General features: G+C 33.3%; 1 protein-coding gene across 3 annotated transcripts in view; it reads left to right on the top strand.

Moving 5' to 3' along the window:
* Positions 1 to 17032, top strand: part of LOC129457607 (uncharacterized) — a 167982-nt gene that overhangs the window by 125400 nt on the left and 25550 nt on the right. For all 3 annotated transcript variants that reach the window (XR_010114283.1, XR_008649335.2, XM_063612281.1), the window contains exon 4: positions 16645 to 16680. Coding sequence is in view for 1 of the 3 variants with exons in the window: in XM_063612281.1 (XP_063468351.1) it covers positions 16645 to 16680 (36 nt within the window). In the remaining 2 variants the exon portion in view is untranslated. The remainder of the gene's footprint in view (positions 1 to 16644; positions 16681 to 17032) is intronic.

The following is a 17032-nucleotide window of genomic DNA, read 5'->3' as shown; positions in this document are numbered from 1 at the left end:
ACGTAAGTTTTGCTTTGTCACTGTACTGTATTCTGTTCAGTAGAACAAAGACCGGATGCATAATGAGCCATTGTAAATGAAGTCAAATCAGCAAAAGCATAGTGGGGGAGGGGAAGGTGTAAAATATGACAGTCGATATAATGGCCAGGGAGTAGGGAATTTAAATGTTTAATGCCTACACATTCAGATTCATTTTTCTGTCATCGCTTTGAATGGGTAGACTGAGGAGCTTCAAAGTCCAGAATGAAAACATCATCCTGTGGACCAAAAGAATTATTAATATTATTTAATGGCACGGATATGATCTGCACTTACAATCATCTTCTTTCTATCACTCCCCACTCCCCCCCTCCACCCGGGGTGGGTCAGGGGAACGAAAGGTGGTCATAATAAGAGATAATTAGAAAATGCTCTAAGTATTTATCTGGGGCTTTCTGTCTTACCCTCCTGCACTGCATGCCAGCTTCCCATCTCCCAGCCATGATGGAATCTCAGAACACAATAGAAACACAGTAACGATATGAATTGCAAATACATGTATATCTTTCCACACAACCTATCTTATTTACTCTTAATAAAATGAATATCTTCTAAAAAATTTCTGGAGCTGTAAATTGCTTTACTATTGATGACGGGCTTTGGAAAAATACCACACATGCCTTAACGATCAACTAGACAGAGTTGTGTTAAACAGAATTGCTTAGCTCTTGTCTGTAAATTACTCCCCTCCCTCTCCAATAAAGGAATGAATCTTGCTTAATAATCTGTACTGCTTAGCATGTGTTGCAACTATACATGTGCAAATCTGGGTATTTTATATTTCCCACACTTTAGGACTATAACAAAACCTTTATTGTAATGTTCTCATATTTAACACTTTCCTATATAGAATGTGAATTTTCAAGAACACTGGCGTAAAGATCATTTAATGTATTGTCCCCCGCCATCATATTTTCTCTCATATGCAGGTCCAAAATATTGCTGTCTTGAAAGATATTCATAAAATTCATTTCAGTGTCTAGCCGACTTAACACATAGTAATTAAACTGGAGCTATAAACAGCAAACGTACATAGACTTGTATGATTTCAATGTTACATTAAACTAGTGAATATTAATCCCTAAAAATAAATGCATTGATAATATGAAGGTAGAATTCTACGTGGGGAAGGGGAGTGGGTAGATGGGAAATGGTTAGAGAATTATTGTAAAGTAAGTTAAATTTCTAGTTTTGCTGTTAATTAAATTATTCAAAAGACTTTGTTTTTACAGCTTGAAAAAAGGAAAAAGAGACTTACTTGGCACTGGCAATGGCTACTAAAAGGCTGCTGTTAAACTAGCTCCAAGAATGGGAGGGGTATGTATGTTGAGGGCTGGGGGAACACAGGAACCTGAATACTTGCTTTGTAAATGTTTCAGCTTTTTGCAGGCTAGCATCTAAAGAAGAAATAAAATGCTTGCCTTTTACCTTTGAACCCTTTCGTGAAATATCCTAATGTTGCCAAATGTGAATATAGTGAACTTAATCAGCAAATTTGACCTAGATTTATGAACTTTTTCATTCTAAATGCATTTACATATACACAAGCACATATATGTTCATAAATTTATTTTATTACATCCATTTTGCACAAACTGAACCTTAAGCAGTTGAAGTACTAAAAAAAGCCAATCAAAATACTCTTCATATATCCTTAAGTCCATAAACCTCTTTAAATTGTCTCTTTTAAAAAACAGCTAAATTATGGAAATGCAGTCTGCATTACAGAATATTTGCCAGTTATATCTTGATTCTTATTTGAAATTCCCACAAGAATATAGGCATGACAGTAATATAAACCATAGAAACAGGCAAAAAAAAGTAGAACACAGGGACTTGTAAATAAATCCATGAATATCAAGAAGCACAGATGCTAAGATTATGCATTTTTACCAGTACAGTTCTGTGCTTGTAAACTATAAGACCAGACATTTGTAAGATGCCGTGTAGCAGGCCCTGCTGAGGGCGGGAGAGGTAGGAGAGACTCTGAGAAAGGTGGGGCGGAGGGAAGAAGGGAGGGAAAATGAGTGAGAGGCAGAGAGAGAGAGAGAGATTGAGAATAAGGAGGGGGACACATAGCCAGACACAATAACGCATAATAATGTTAACATTCCTGCATGTCTAATGGCTTAAATATGCTGAGTGCCTCACTCCAGCCCCACACCACAGATGATGTCAAAGAACCATTTAATATTTTATCAACAGTCCTTCTTTGAACCAAAAAAAATTTTTTCTTTTAAAAGAGATTCAGGGGTTTCCTACCATGAAAAAAAATTAAATGCCTTGAAAGGCAAAATTTTAAGACACAACAATATCTGTGAATACCTCATGTTCAGCAAGATTCACACCATTCTCCAATGCATCTTACATTATTTACATCTTAGCAATGTCAACATGTCTTATTTACCAAGGAAACATAAAATAATATTTTAGCTTATTTTCTTTAAACATTAGTAATGTATGGCTTTTTTTTAAATGTACAAAAACCTATTGATTGAATTATTATTATAATATCAGTTGGACTTTTGGGTTTTTTTTTTTTTTTGGTGGAAAATACTGTTTTCTTGTTTGACAGATACTATGCCTGTAACAAAGAATGACTGAATTGTCTTAACAAAGAAGATGAAGGCTGTATGTGTTAGTTACAATAGAATAACCACCTTCCAGATCTCTTAAATCCACAATATATGTAGTGTGGGTCCTGAGTGGCTTTTGTTTTCAATGTCTTTTGTAAGCTTTTAGGTTTTTTTCTGCATCAAATGTCAAGTTAATTTACAGGGCGCTATTACTGATATGTTTCCTTGGTTTGTGGTTTTCTGTGAAAGGCAGGCAGCTGAGACCAAGTCTTAGGCTGGGGGGGAGGGGCAGCCGGCGAGCCCATAACACATACACAGTGCCAGGGTCTGTAAATTGGCTGCCTGTATGACAGCGGGCCCAGGGAAACCTCTAGTCTTCATTTGCATGCTGAAGAATATCCAGGATTAAACCGGACTGATTTTCATACAGGATTTAGACCTGACATTTATTATTCGGTTCACAGACCTCTTGAAGGAAAGTTTGTTTTCCACTCATAGATGAAAAATCTTCTAAGATAAATAAAGTCTGGCTTAGCAGTAACAGTAAATAAATATCTTTCCTGTATTTCTTATGAATTTATCATATATGATTGCCAGACAGATGTTTGCCACCAAATTATTATATTTTGCTCTTTAACAATTCTAAAGAAAAATATCTATCAAGCCCCATGCTTGCAGTGTTTATAAAATGTATTCATTTAATTTTGGAAGTTGATTTTTCATAAATAAAATTCAGAGACAGACACTTGATTTTTAGAACAAATTGAAACAATATTGGAGCAGTAAAATACCCCAAAATGCTTAATTTTGCATCTGCTTTATGTGTTTTTATGAGCACAGAGAAGATTTTGGTTGTACTGTAAGCATCCATTACGTACTTTTATATAAAACATGAAAATTATAAATGAATGCTACATACGAGCCCTATCTACTAAATTTATAACATAGATAGTTCATTTTCATTGCCAAATATGTCCATAAAGTATTCTGGTGTCTTTCAACATTTAGGTATTAATTGTTTGTCCAGACAAACACTTATAACCCAATACTTTGGCAATATTTTAACTAAACCAAGATTTAATTTCTAAAGTTCAAACAAAACATATTTTGACGTACTACCAATATGAAGAAGCATGATAGAGCTGCTTTACATTTTCTAAAATGCGTTTTTGATGTGGACCAGAATAAAGACTTCAAATAGTGATTAAGCAGGCCCAGAAGAAATTTAGGATTCCTCGTGTATTAATAAACAGTATAGATTTTAAAAGTCATGGAAAATATACTTTATATATTTAATAAACATAAGGTAAAAATAATACAAATGTCAGTAATTAAATATATTATTGTTCCTGTCAGTGCATATGGAGGAAACACTGTAAAATCTGCTATTTGAATTTTTAATGTGTCAATGGAACTTTTGAAAATGTGTTCTGGTATTGATTTCTTTATGAATATTAACTTATTCATAACAAATCTTAAATATGTACAATATAAGATACATTTCTTGAAAATTTGTCTTTGTTCTAATGTTGCATTTTATTATAAAAATACATATGAATCACATTTACTTCCTTGAATAAATTTATGATTATACCCAGTAAGAAGTATATATTATTGAAGTTTTACATAGAAATATATCAATGAACTTTTTAATGGTGAGATATCGGTATCATATATACCAATCAGTTTATTAACCAAGTATTTAATAAATGAACATAATGAGTCTGTCTAGTTTTGCCTTGATTCAATTACCATATAAGAACATGTGCACAAATGATCTGACTGTACCAAAAATTAGGGACAACCAAACAGTAGAAATTATTGTGAAAAGATTTTGGTCATCTTGTGTATAGAAATATTTCTGTCTTATATGTATGTAAATTGCAAATGTTAACATAAATATTATTGTAAAATGTGTCCACACATGCAAAGTGAAGAGAATCAAGGCAATTATTTGAACAATTCAGGATAAACCCCTCACTTTTGCTTGCAATAGATAATTGAGGCAAAAGTGTTTTTCCCTTGAATTATCTGGATGATTGCAATTCTTCACTTTGCTTTATACATGTATATAGACATGACAATCGTGTGTCTTCAGAAAGTGTCACTTTAAGAAACATGCAAATGCAGAACACATTCATTTAGACATCGCTAACTTATAGTCTTAATATACCACTGAACTTGTTTGTTAATCAAGTTGGGACCTTAAAAGAGAGGAAGTGTTAAATATATTTTTCTAAGCAATTATTTCTAAAGCAACATACAGTGATATTTAGATATAACATACAATTATACATGCATCATGCAAACTAGGTTTCTCCAACCTACTCTGGCATACTAATGCCCCAGTATTCTTCATTATTATTTCTATTAGCAGTATACTTCCACAGTAGGCCTTGCTAATTGTATGAAGAGTATTCACGATGGTGTGTTGCCAATATAGTACTGAGGAACATTTAATCGTGAAGGTTTGACCCTCAGCCCGAAATCCTGAAAGTATATGCTTGAGAAAAAGGAATTCTGAATTCAGTTGGTTGGAATGAAGAAGATCATTTTCAATCAAGCCAGTTTTTAATGACTTTATTGTTAACACCCTTAAAAATATGGCTGATACAATGACTTGCATGCACACAGTTATTTCGTCTTTTTAGTGACTGCATGAGAAATAGGTATTAATTGCTCTGCCATTTAGAATTCTCGATACAATTCACATTTACTCACTTTAAACTCAAGATGTCTCTCAATCAAATTGTGGGGCTCTTTATATCTTCAATGTAATTAGGATTGTACAGTATTCATGACAAACATACTGAACAAGGAAGAGGATTCCTACTTGGTAATAATTGTAAATATGAAATTGTCAAGCTCGTCCTAATTAGTCATTGAGATAAAGATTATATGCAAGTCTCTAAGAGGTGCTACAAACTAAGAACAAAATTCAAAAATACCACAATTAGATTATTGTTTCAATGCTTATGCTTAATAAAGTTGGTGGACCATGTTTGCCAAATAATTTTGTCAGGCAAGCAGTCATAGTTTAAAAATAATTAAGCAATTCAGCCTCATTGTAAAATAGCACATGCAAATGTCCGTGCTTTTGTTGGTTTGGAAATGTGTAAGATGCTCAATAAAAAGTACTGCCTAAGAAAAAATTCAGTATATGATACTTTTTAAGCTTCAACAGGTAGAGAATCATTTTTAAACTTGCCTTTAAAAAACATTGTAGTGAAGCATTTGATTGTTTAACATTTTTATTATTCAAGTTCTTACCATTTCACACTACTCCCTGGAGAGGGGCCAAGAAAATATTAAAAATACTATAGAAATATAAAGGATAAGATATTTGTCACACTCGTTTAAATTGATGTATGCTGCTGTCCTATAAACGTCACATCGGATAACCCTGAAAAATTACCATGAATCTCCATAATTACGCATATTCATGATGGTGTTTTGCATAGTGCTAACAGCAGACTGCATGTGGGGTGGGACGTGAAGAGGGGTGGAAGTGATGTGACAGATTAAAATTATTACCAGTATCATTGAAATAGACATAGCAACAGTTCCATTTTGTTAGGTCTTAGAAAACAAAAGCATATCATAAAATCTCATCGTAATTAAATAACTAGAAATTTTTCTCCTACATAGTTTACTATAAAAAGTTAACAGCAAAAAACTGACTAGAAATATCATTGTTACTTGAAATATGCTTGCATTTATCATAGACTCCTAGATACAGGGACATAGCAACTGAAAGGAGACAGACCTTTTTAACTTTTTTGAGAGACAGAGGGGAGAAGGGAGGGTGACAGTGAATTTTCAAGCCTTCCAAAGTACACCTGTGCTACTTATGTGGTTAGCAAGCTCCCGATGAGCTGAGTGCAAATCACGTAGATACACTTCTCCTAATAAATATGAGGACTGAGTCATATTCAGTAAACTGTTAAAAGGCTCTAAGAGATAGAAAAGTTGTCTGGTGTCTATCTCAATAGCTTTTTTGTGCTGAGGCAGAGAGCAGAGTTAATCAGGGACTCTAGAAGTAATTATCGGCAGAGTTTGGGTAATACAAATGCTTGGGTAAACAGCGATTGTTCTTTCCACAAGATTGTGAGTAGAAACAACAATACTGGTATTGTCCTCCACTTCTCATTAAGGGGACTTGGGGAGGGAGCACTGCACTGCGAGGCGCATGGGAAACTGACAGGCAAACTGTGCTGGGAACGACTCTCTCCTGATCCCACTACCACAAGCTCTGGCTTTTGGCATCAGGAGTGCCAGCTGCATCGGGAGAAGCCAAGCCTGTCATACCATCTTCACATCAAATCTTCAGGGTACAAGAGCTAGAGCATAGTTAGAGCTTAATGAAGAAACAAATACAAAAGGGAAGATTAGGCCTCGTTAACACTTGCATTCATTTGTTCTTATAGAAACTGCACTGGAAGGGTTGTTTTATAGAACTCATTCTTTTTCCTCTTAAGCAGAAAAGTTACACTGAGGATGCATTTTTTATATTGTAAATACACAGGGAAAAAAAATCTTTCAGTTCCCCCGTAACTATTAGCCAGCAAATTGTTTTGTCAAAAATGCCATTTGAAACAGTGATGTCCATGACAACTGTCAAAATTGGTAAATAAATACTTTTCTCTTTTTTATATTAATAATATTGTACTCATAGCCACATAAAGCATTTCCTTGCATACTTAAGTGGTACCATTGCTTTCTTTCGAAAAATTGGGATGTGAAACTTTATCTATTGTTATGAGATAACAATCTCTTCTTTGGGGTGAAACATTTATGTTTCATGGCACCACATTACTTTTATCTTCAAATTAATTGCATTTGCAAAAGAGGAACCATATTTTTGAAGTTCACTATAAACTACCCAGAAAGTTTGACAGCAGAATGCCACAATTATTTTTGACTGTTGTAAGCAATCAGTCAACTGTACAAAGGTGTATTGTGTACAGCTGCAATGTAAAACCTATTTTTGTTTATGCTATCTGTCAACCACTTAATATGCTAAGGTGCATTCTAAATGATATTATTCCAAAGGAAACAAGAACACTTTAATGGGATAATGTACTTTCTATTCTATACTTTGTGTGTGTAAGGCCTACCCAAGAAAGGTTCATAATGTGTCTGTGGCTCTTAAACTTTAGCTCTATGTTGAAAGAAGACAGGCTAATTATCGTAGGCTGTGAAGAGAGGAATGAATGTACAACACCTGTACTGGGATTGAAATATATGATTTTTACAAATTCTCACTCAGTTTAGAGGTAAGCTCAATGAGGAGATCCTTGCCTATGCTGGAATACATAGGAATACGGACAGCTAGGTTTTATTTCAGATAGAAACTTTCCAGAAATTTTTCCTGTAGACATATGAAAAGATATATACTCAAGCATAATGTGGCCTAATTACTAAATGTAATACTTTTTTAATGAGAAAGGCACTGAAAATAAAGTATACTACAGAAATAGCTGAAAGCCAAGTCACTTTATATAAACTGCATTAACCCAAGGTAAATTTACACCTATAGTCACATAATGATGATGAAGAAAAACATTATAAACTAGGTTTTGTACTGTATAAGTAAAGCTTATCATTTCATACAAAGCAAGACTCCACATCTCAGATATAACTTCTCTATTATCCCTTAATTTTTAAGGGATATTACTTGAATTTACATTGGCCTAATATGAATGAGTCCTCCTTTTTTTTTCTTTATATAGCCTAAAGAAAACCAGTGTTTTCAGTACGATAGAAGTGAATCCCTTTTATTCTGTTGGTATCTGAAGATACCACCAAATCAGTGTTATATTCTGGAGTTCCACTGACTTTTTTGCTCTTCGTGGTTACAATGTTTGTGTGACATTATTTGGTCCACGGCATATACATATCCAAACAACAGTGGCCCTGAAATACTCAGAAGTATTTCATATTTCCTAGTCTACATTCTTCTCAGTACACTGAAATCATGGATGTCACCATTTTAAGATGAGTACATGACTACATCTTAAAATATGGGGTCATGTCATAGGGAGCTGACCTCATCACAAACACTTCTCAGATAATTTGTTACAATGAATTCATTGATTAATTATTTAAATGGCACTTTGTATTTATAAGTGACAATTTTCATGCTTTTAGAACAAGAGCAGTTAAATACTGAATATTGCTATATTTATTTGTTAATTTTACTGGCAGTGTCCTCAGTAGTTTATAATTAAACATGACAGGTAGATTTGCATGGTGTCTCCAAATGTGCTTAGCTGTACAATAGTATTAATATAACTTTGTGATAACAAGTAAAATGAAACTGCATTTGTCTTTCTGAACAACAGAACTCCTTTTTAGGATTTTATTAGTAATTACTTCAACATTAATGTGACTACACTGTAACATTCATTTCTAAAACTGTCCAACCAATGTTAGTGAATGTCAATTATGTACTAGCAGGGCAAAACATGAAGCTAGAATATTTACAAGATAATCTTTACCTCTGGAATAACTTGTATCTTGACTATAACACTGTAAAATATACATGTTTATCTGGATCATTTTAAAACAACAGTACGATTGAAGAGAGTAAAATAAATTCATATGTGAAGAAAAATTCCCAAAGCAAAATTTGACAAAAACATTAATTGTATTGGAACACATGTAAATACGACATATATTCTTCTGAAAAGATGAATGCAAGTAAATTTTCTGTTTGAAAATATATTGCTGGATTGAATGTGTAGTTTAGGTGAGAGCAGATAGAGCTATGAGTATTAATATCACACGCATTTAATTGACAGTTCCTATTTTGGGTTATAGAATATTATTTTAAAAAACATTTATGTTTTATAAAATTTAATGTTAATTTGTTCATATTTATAACTTCAGTGAATAAAAATAAAAATATACTTTTATTTAGATTAGAAAGTATTCACCATGAATTTAATTTTCCTTTAAAATTATTTGATATTATGTAAAACATTAGCTACAATACAAAGAATGAACTTTTCTTTAAGTGTTGAAAAATTTTGTTAGGTAATGACAGAAAAATTTAAATGTGACTAAAAAAATTGAACATCTAATATTGAATATTTGATTTTTTGCTTTTGAGCAAAAATAAATTGCTTTTGAGTTGTTCTTTATTTTTTTGAGAGAGAAGACATTGTTGATCAGGGCTCTAAGGAGAATGAACTTGTTTCATTGCTCTCACCTACCCGTGGTCTCTAGTAGTGTAGGACTGGTATATACAGGGAAAGGGAACATATATAGGAATGGAAACATGGCTGGGCCAAGTAGCAACCCAGTGTCTGCTACAGCATCATAACCTCAAGCTTTGCTAAAATTAGAGGCACAATCCCACCAAGAATCATTCCTGGTCTTCACTATTACGGCAGCGATGAAAAGAATAGTTTTCTTGGAGGGAAAATTGACTGAAGGTGGAGGGTGTCAGAATTCTTTCAGTCTGAACCCACGCTTATAGGTACTGGATGTGTGTATCTTTGCTTACTCTCTTTTCCATAGGTTTCTACATATAGGTTAAAAAATCTTTTCAGGCAATTTCTAGTTTGACTAATATTTTTACTCTGTATCAATACTACTAGACATGTAGGATCCCTGAGAGGGCTGGCTATGGAATAAAGAGATCTGAATTAGAAATACAGCTTCTCCTTACATGGAGTTAATCACCTCATCTTATTGCATCTCAGATATTTCTTCCTTACACAGAGACTCTAAAGATTACATAAAATATCATATGACAAATTTGCTAGTACTGTGTCTGGAAAACTAGAGATTCCCCAGATTAGTGACTGAATCTAAATTTCAATGTGCAGATAGAGTCCAGGACAGATTAAGAGCTGAGTGGTTCTCTAAGCACGGTTGTTTTCCCTGAGAGGTGCATGGGGGCAGGCGCACAGAGCCCCTTCATCATCTGTGAAAAGCGACAAGGCCCTCTGTTGGGCTTCTGCTTGGTTCTGTGATCAAGGTTCCACATTTAGCCAAACCATGTGAAACTGGTTTGAGTCTTTCCTGATAGCTGCAACTTAGACAAGATTTGGAAAAACTAGGTGCTTAAAAACAAACAAAAAGAATGAAAGATAACACAGAAATCCCTTGTTATTTTCTCTTTTTAACATGGAACCTTGCATGTAATAAACTAAATACATATTTGCTGAATGAATGAATACACAAATAAATGAATACATAAATAAGTTTAATATATAAGTCACTGAAATTTGAAAATAAGTAATTCTGAGTTCACCCCCATCCTTTTGTTATTATTTTTTTACATAAAAAGTTTAAGGGATTTTAAGAGTGAAGGACGCTCTAAAACGATAGATCAGTATGAACATAAAGGTTCTTGAGTGTTGAAGAAGAACTACTTGGTATAGATCTTTATGGAATGTACCTTAAAGTACAAGAATAAACCCATATAAATACATGCTTCCTGCACAACTTTTTCCACTACAAATTCTATCATAGTCAGACATTTATTCGTAGAATGGTCTCTCATTTCTTAATTAACAAAAGCATTTATTCAGAATATTTTCTTAAATGACATAGCCAGGTGTTTACTAAGTATACTCTTTAATTATTTCGTGAAGAAGAATATATTTCCAGACATTACCACCTACGTTAGGTTTAATCAAAATTGCTGAAGTATGTAGGCCAACAAAAATGAGTAGCTCAGCTGTAGGCATTGTGTTGACCTGTTAACCTGAATTTCATTTCTGACTACTTTTGTATTTAAACTTAAATTCCATAACCCATATATGCACAGGGGATTAATTGAGAATTACCATCCTACTTAAGCATAACTGTAACAGAAAAATAGTTGTTCATTCCAACCATCAACTTTTTCAAGATTTGGAGCTTGTCTCCTTGAAAGTTCTTCCACATAGCAGAGTGAAGAGGCCATTTAAAGTATGATAACAACAGGAGTTTGCAGAGATGCCACTTCATAATGAATGGTGGCATCTGTAGAGGTCTTTTATTCTCTGGTATTCATAAAAACTATGCATCTATATACATTTTAAGTGCCAATATAAATATGAAAAATTTCTAAATGATATTTTTCTAGTAAGTATAATTCACATAAATCTCAGTGATTCAAAATAAAACTAGGTGATGCTAATTTTTTTTCTGGCATAAAACCTGTGGATTGGGAAAATTATAACATTATGGGGTCACCTTAAACTAAAAATAAACATATGAGGAAAATAATTTTTATAGCTGCCAACTGATGCTATCAGCCCTTTTATAAGTGATAATGCTTATGTAAAAAGTATACTTTGAATGTTCAAATTTGCAAATGCATTTATAAAGATCAGAATTATCTTTGAATCTATTAATCAAAGGGTTTTCTATGAAACACAGACATAAAAATTCATGCAAGAAAATATTTTTATTTCACTATTTATTTTCCTCATTGCACTTTGATTTTAAGGCCTCAAAGAACGTCATTATATACTAAATTTAATTTTGTCTATTTTTTTCCCTAAGAAAGTTGATGATGTTAGGTCATTATTGGAATATCTGTTTTAGTGTTCACTAGGGTTTTTTTTTTTTTTGGTAGTTTAATAATCTTTTTAACATGATTTTCACATAATAAATATTTTAACTAAAATGTGAAATCATGATAATATATCTTTATTTCTATAGTACCGCATAGTCTGATAAAATACACTTAGAGTAATTATTATACTAAATAAATAGTAAATTTTATGTCCAGTATTTTCTGGACAATAAGCATTTCTCTGAGTAGCATGTTTATATTTAAGAAACTTTCTTATGCTTTAAAATATGTGACCTTATCTTTTTAGAAATGTATGGAAAAATCTTTGCCAGCATTCAGCTGTTTCAATTAAGAAGCACAGATATACCCTTCAAACATTTTTTTTCTCCTCTGTATGTTTTAAAGGACTTATAAGAACAAATTTATTCAGAGAGTTAACTATTTATTATACAAGAACTTGAGATAACCACTGAGAAACAAGAGGATGGTAGTGTCCAACTTTTATTTACTTCAAAAAATAATATATCACACAATAGTTTTTATTGATGATTAGGACTCACAGATGTGTTAGTTAAATGAAGCATCTATATCATACCTCATATCAATCCACAATGAGATTATAATAACAAATTTGCATTTATAAATTTCATAATTGTGAAATTATTATTTTTCTTTATATTGCTCTTTTTTTAAGAAAATGTTACATTTTTCTTAGAATGAATTGTAATCAGCTTACAGTGCTGTAATTTTAATAACATTTTAACACCAAGGCAATTCTTCCTACAATACTTGCATGCCAATATTCAGTATTTCTGCTCTTTTCTGCATGACAATAGTTAGATGTTTCTCATCAACCAAATTCCTTTCTCTTTTTACTATATCTCTCTTTCTCTTTCTGCCTTTCTCTATCTTCCTTTTCTTTTCTCTTTTCTTCTTATTTCCCCCCTCCACCCAATTCCCTTCCTTCCCTGCCCTCAGTTCTTCACTGCAGAGTACATTGAACATATTAAGAACATTCAGTTGTGGTTGGGCTTCTAACCTTGCTCAACTCCAGCATTAGCAAAGGGATTCAGTTTCCTGAATTCATTAATAGTGTTTTGCCACAAAAGGCTTTGTAGTTCTCTCCTGAATATTGAGCCTAGCTTAATAACATTCCATTTATGTTAAAGACACATTTAATCTGTAAATGTGACCTTTAGAAGAATTCTCTTGTTTTTCATTAAAGAAACACTGCATTACAAATATTAATTATTCCTTGATGCCATATTTTAATTAACTAATCATGTGCTATTTGCAGCAATAAAGAGTGAAGTAATGTATGTGCCATAATGTTATGCAACGTAAGATCGATATCAAAGGATTCAGTGCTGCAGAAAAGACATGCTTTGGGTATCTTCTTTGGATGAGTTTGCTTATATAAAACATTAAGTCTAGAATGATGCCTTGTTTTGCTTTGTGTTTTGTATTTTTAAATGCCAATGCAAGTCTGATTAAAATGCTGAACATATCTTTAGCCCCATCACTAATAAGTGAACGTTCACTGATGCATATTAGCAGGGTCTAGCAATGTGGTGAAATTGTCACTTAAGTGCTTGGAATCTGAACACAGAAAATGACAGGCAATGCCGAAGGTCCGGCTCCAGTGCATGTCTTCACTGTAGCTGGAGTCACTGGAATGGTGAAACCAGTTTAGGTTCAAGGTCGCTGCTGACATTCAGCTGTCATGGCTTCATTGTCTGCAGGCCTTCTCTCCATTGACACATTCAAGAGTACTTTATAGCAACCACAAAGAGCCAGTCAATTGATACCATTACACTTCATGCACACACAAACCACAAGCCTGTTCAGGACTGTTGATACAGTCTAACATTTATTCATTAAGGGATCTATTGAAAATGCAACTTGCTCAGCCCCACTCTTAACAACATAGACTTACTTGTTTAGTCCAAACATTTAGCTACGTCTTTTTCAAGTTTTGCACAGCATTCTCTAATTGAGGTAACATTATCTGCATTTTAATGCTACACCATTTATGTCCAATGAAAGATTACCTGAAGAACCCTGCCATTACCATACTAGTTTAAATACGGGCAGTCGTATAGAAAAAATATACACAAAAGATGTAAGCAGGGGGAAAAAGGAGATATTTATTTGTTCTGGGAGTGCCACGGAAATCCAATTGCTCAGAAATGAAATAAGAGTCTGAAGTGAAAGGAGGGAAAACCTAAGCTTGGGTCAGGGAAGAGGCAGTGATTAGCTCCATTGTTAGGAGCTCTTTGAGCTTCGTTGGTTGTAAAGAAAAACCCACTAATGAATCTATTGAAGCTTGCCAGAACTTTGTGTGGAAGACAACTTAAGTTATGGTGCTTATCTAAAAAAATGGTAGTAAAGTATGTGGATATATAAAACACAGCACATATGTCTCTTTATTAACAGCTTGCCCATAAAAACAAAAAAAATGTTTAAAGATACCGTGTTGCACAAAAGGCTGATTTAACATGCATATGTTTAATTCAGTATTTACAGGTCTTGAAAAAAATCACCTAACTGATGATAAGATATAAGAAAGTATGTCCTAGTATAGTTTAAATACGGGGAAATAGGCAGAAATAGAATATAGCTAATCTCTTCTTGGTTTTCTACCAGTAGTTGCAAAGAAAGATGGGTTTAAAAGTCAAGTCAGAAGGCTTTTTCATGTTTTGCATATTTTAAATATGCTGAAAGCATTTCATTAAGAAATGTAATCAACTGACATTAAAAGTAACAGACTTGGGATAAAAGGATCAATATGACTGTGTACTACTGAACATGGTAAAAAATGTTCCTCATGCTTCCATTCTATGTAGCGTTTCCAGCATAGAGTTGAGTCTTTTTCTGCAGGCTGATACAATATTTAATTACATTATCTATGTAATTCTGTAAAATACATTTCACTGTCTCAAATAAGGTTATCATTAATGTAAGAATTCAATTAGGTGGCCATATACTAGAAAAAATAATTTTGACCAATCACCTGGTCAAGATCATTGCTAGTAGCTGGAAAATGTATGCTATATAATAAGTAGAGGTAGAACACATTCTGAATTTTTGCCCTGAGTTAAGTTTTGCCAAATACTTTCAAGTGTAAGATTGGTGAAGCAGAGTTCAATCACCAAATAAGAAGAAGTCAACCCCCACTATCACACTTCTCCATGGTTCCAAGACTGTTTCACAAGAATAAGCTTATTACTTGGGAAACATGATTCTCTACCTCTGAGGACTTGTCTTTAATAAATAAATGAGTGTTATGTCAATGAATTTGCTCATTTTTTCATGACCAAGTAAGCATTATTCCTCCAAAGCATACTATTTTGAGGCAACAGGACTAACTGCTAAGCAGAATTCTTTTCTTTATAATGTCAAAGATCTCTTTACTTTTGACATATCAGATTTCCAACTAAGTCCCTGGGAGACTTTTTGTGGAGATTATTGCGTAGTTATTATGAAAATGTCTCTTTAGACTCATGTCTACATAAGGGAAGATACTGTTGCCACAATATGAACAACCTTTCTTCAGGTCTTCATTAGTTTGCTTCAGTGATCAGGCTAGCATGAGCAAAGGCTAACCACAACCAAATAAAAACTAGTTATGTGGTCATAGTTTTTGTCAGGTCTAAACCATCTGGAATCCATTATAGTAAGGTTTGTTACTAAGAATGTCTCTTTTTCTATGAGATTTTATGTCAGGAGATTTGACTCAATTTCGACCAACAGAGAAATTTGAGGATGAGAATTGCAAGAGGTATATCAAAATATTGAGAAGGTAAAGGAAATTAATATTTAAAGGATACATTCCAGTTGTTGTGTCGGGTACTTTACCTATGTTGTTTTGTCTCCACGACAACCCTATATATTTTGAAATTATTATTACTCCATTCTACTGATTGGCAAAGAGAAGTTTCTGGATCTTTAAATTTTTACTTTAGGCCATAAAGCAAGTAAATGGTAATGCTGCAAGTTAAACCAAATACCATATTCTCCTGAAGCCTATACTGTCCTGAATACCTGTTTCAGCCAAGGGACTTAAAAGAACTTGGTAACATTTAGCTAACATTGCTGATGCCATTTATGATGAATAGTACCTTCTCTTTCTTTCACCTTTATATTGCCTCACTTCAAATTCACTCCCTGTAATGAGCTTCCATTTTGCCTTTCTTTCTCTTCCTCTTTCCTTTGCTCCTAGAGAACATTGAAGATCTATCATCTTCCATATCAAACTTCTTCCATATCAGACATCTTTCACATCAGTTTAATAAAAGTAGCTCCACTAATGAGTAACAGTGATCTACCAATTCACAATTGTTTCTTCTGTATTTTTTTTTCCTCAGGGAGTATGAATATAAATCTGTCAGTCCAAAATTCAGGGTCTCTCTAAATGTTCTGTAAAATCCTTATGATATGTTATATAATCCGTCAAGCTTTCTTCCAAAACTCTTTTATATGTTTTCATTAATTTAACAATTTTTTTTCTAGGAAATTGCTTTGGAGATGAGGAAACAAACTTTTTTGGTAAGTTACCCTGTATTTCTACTGGAGATTCCAGATGAAGAGATATATGCTAAGTTTTATAGCCTGTACCATACAGGCCTTCTGCACATGTGCTCTGTGTATGTGTGTGTGTGTGTGTGTGTCCATGTGTGTATAAACTTCCAGGTGTACCCTTCCAGACTAACAGCTCACCATCTTCTGTTTGCATTACTTTTGCATGGAGAAATTTTTGGTATGCTTCTGATATATTTCTTCAAGAAAAATAAAAGACTGTTTAAGTGCATATTATCAGTTAAATAGCTTGGTCAATTTTTGGAGTAGTCACTCATTTGAATGGCAAAGAAATTATCCATCTGAAAAGTAGGAAGGATAT

Source organism: Symphalangus syndactylus, chromosome 11 (genome assembly GCF_028878055.3).
Source record: "Symphalangus syndactylus isolate Jambi chromosome 11, NHGRI_mSymSyn1-v2.1_pri, whole genome shotgun sequence".
Lineage (NCBI taxonomy): Eukaryota > Metazoa > Chordata > Mammalia > Primates > Hylobatidae > Symphalangus > Symphalangus syndactylus.
Note: the sequence above shows the minus strand (reverse complement) of the source record. Positions and strands in the feature narration are given on the sequence as shown.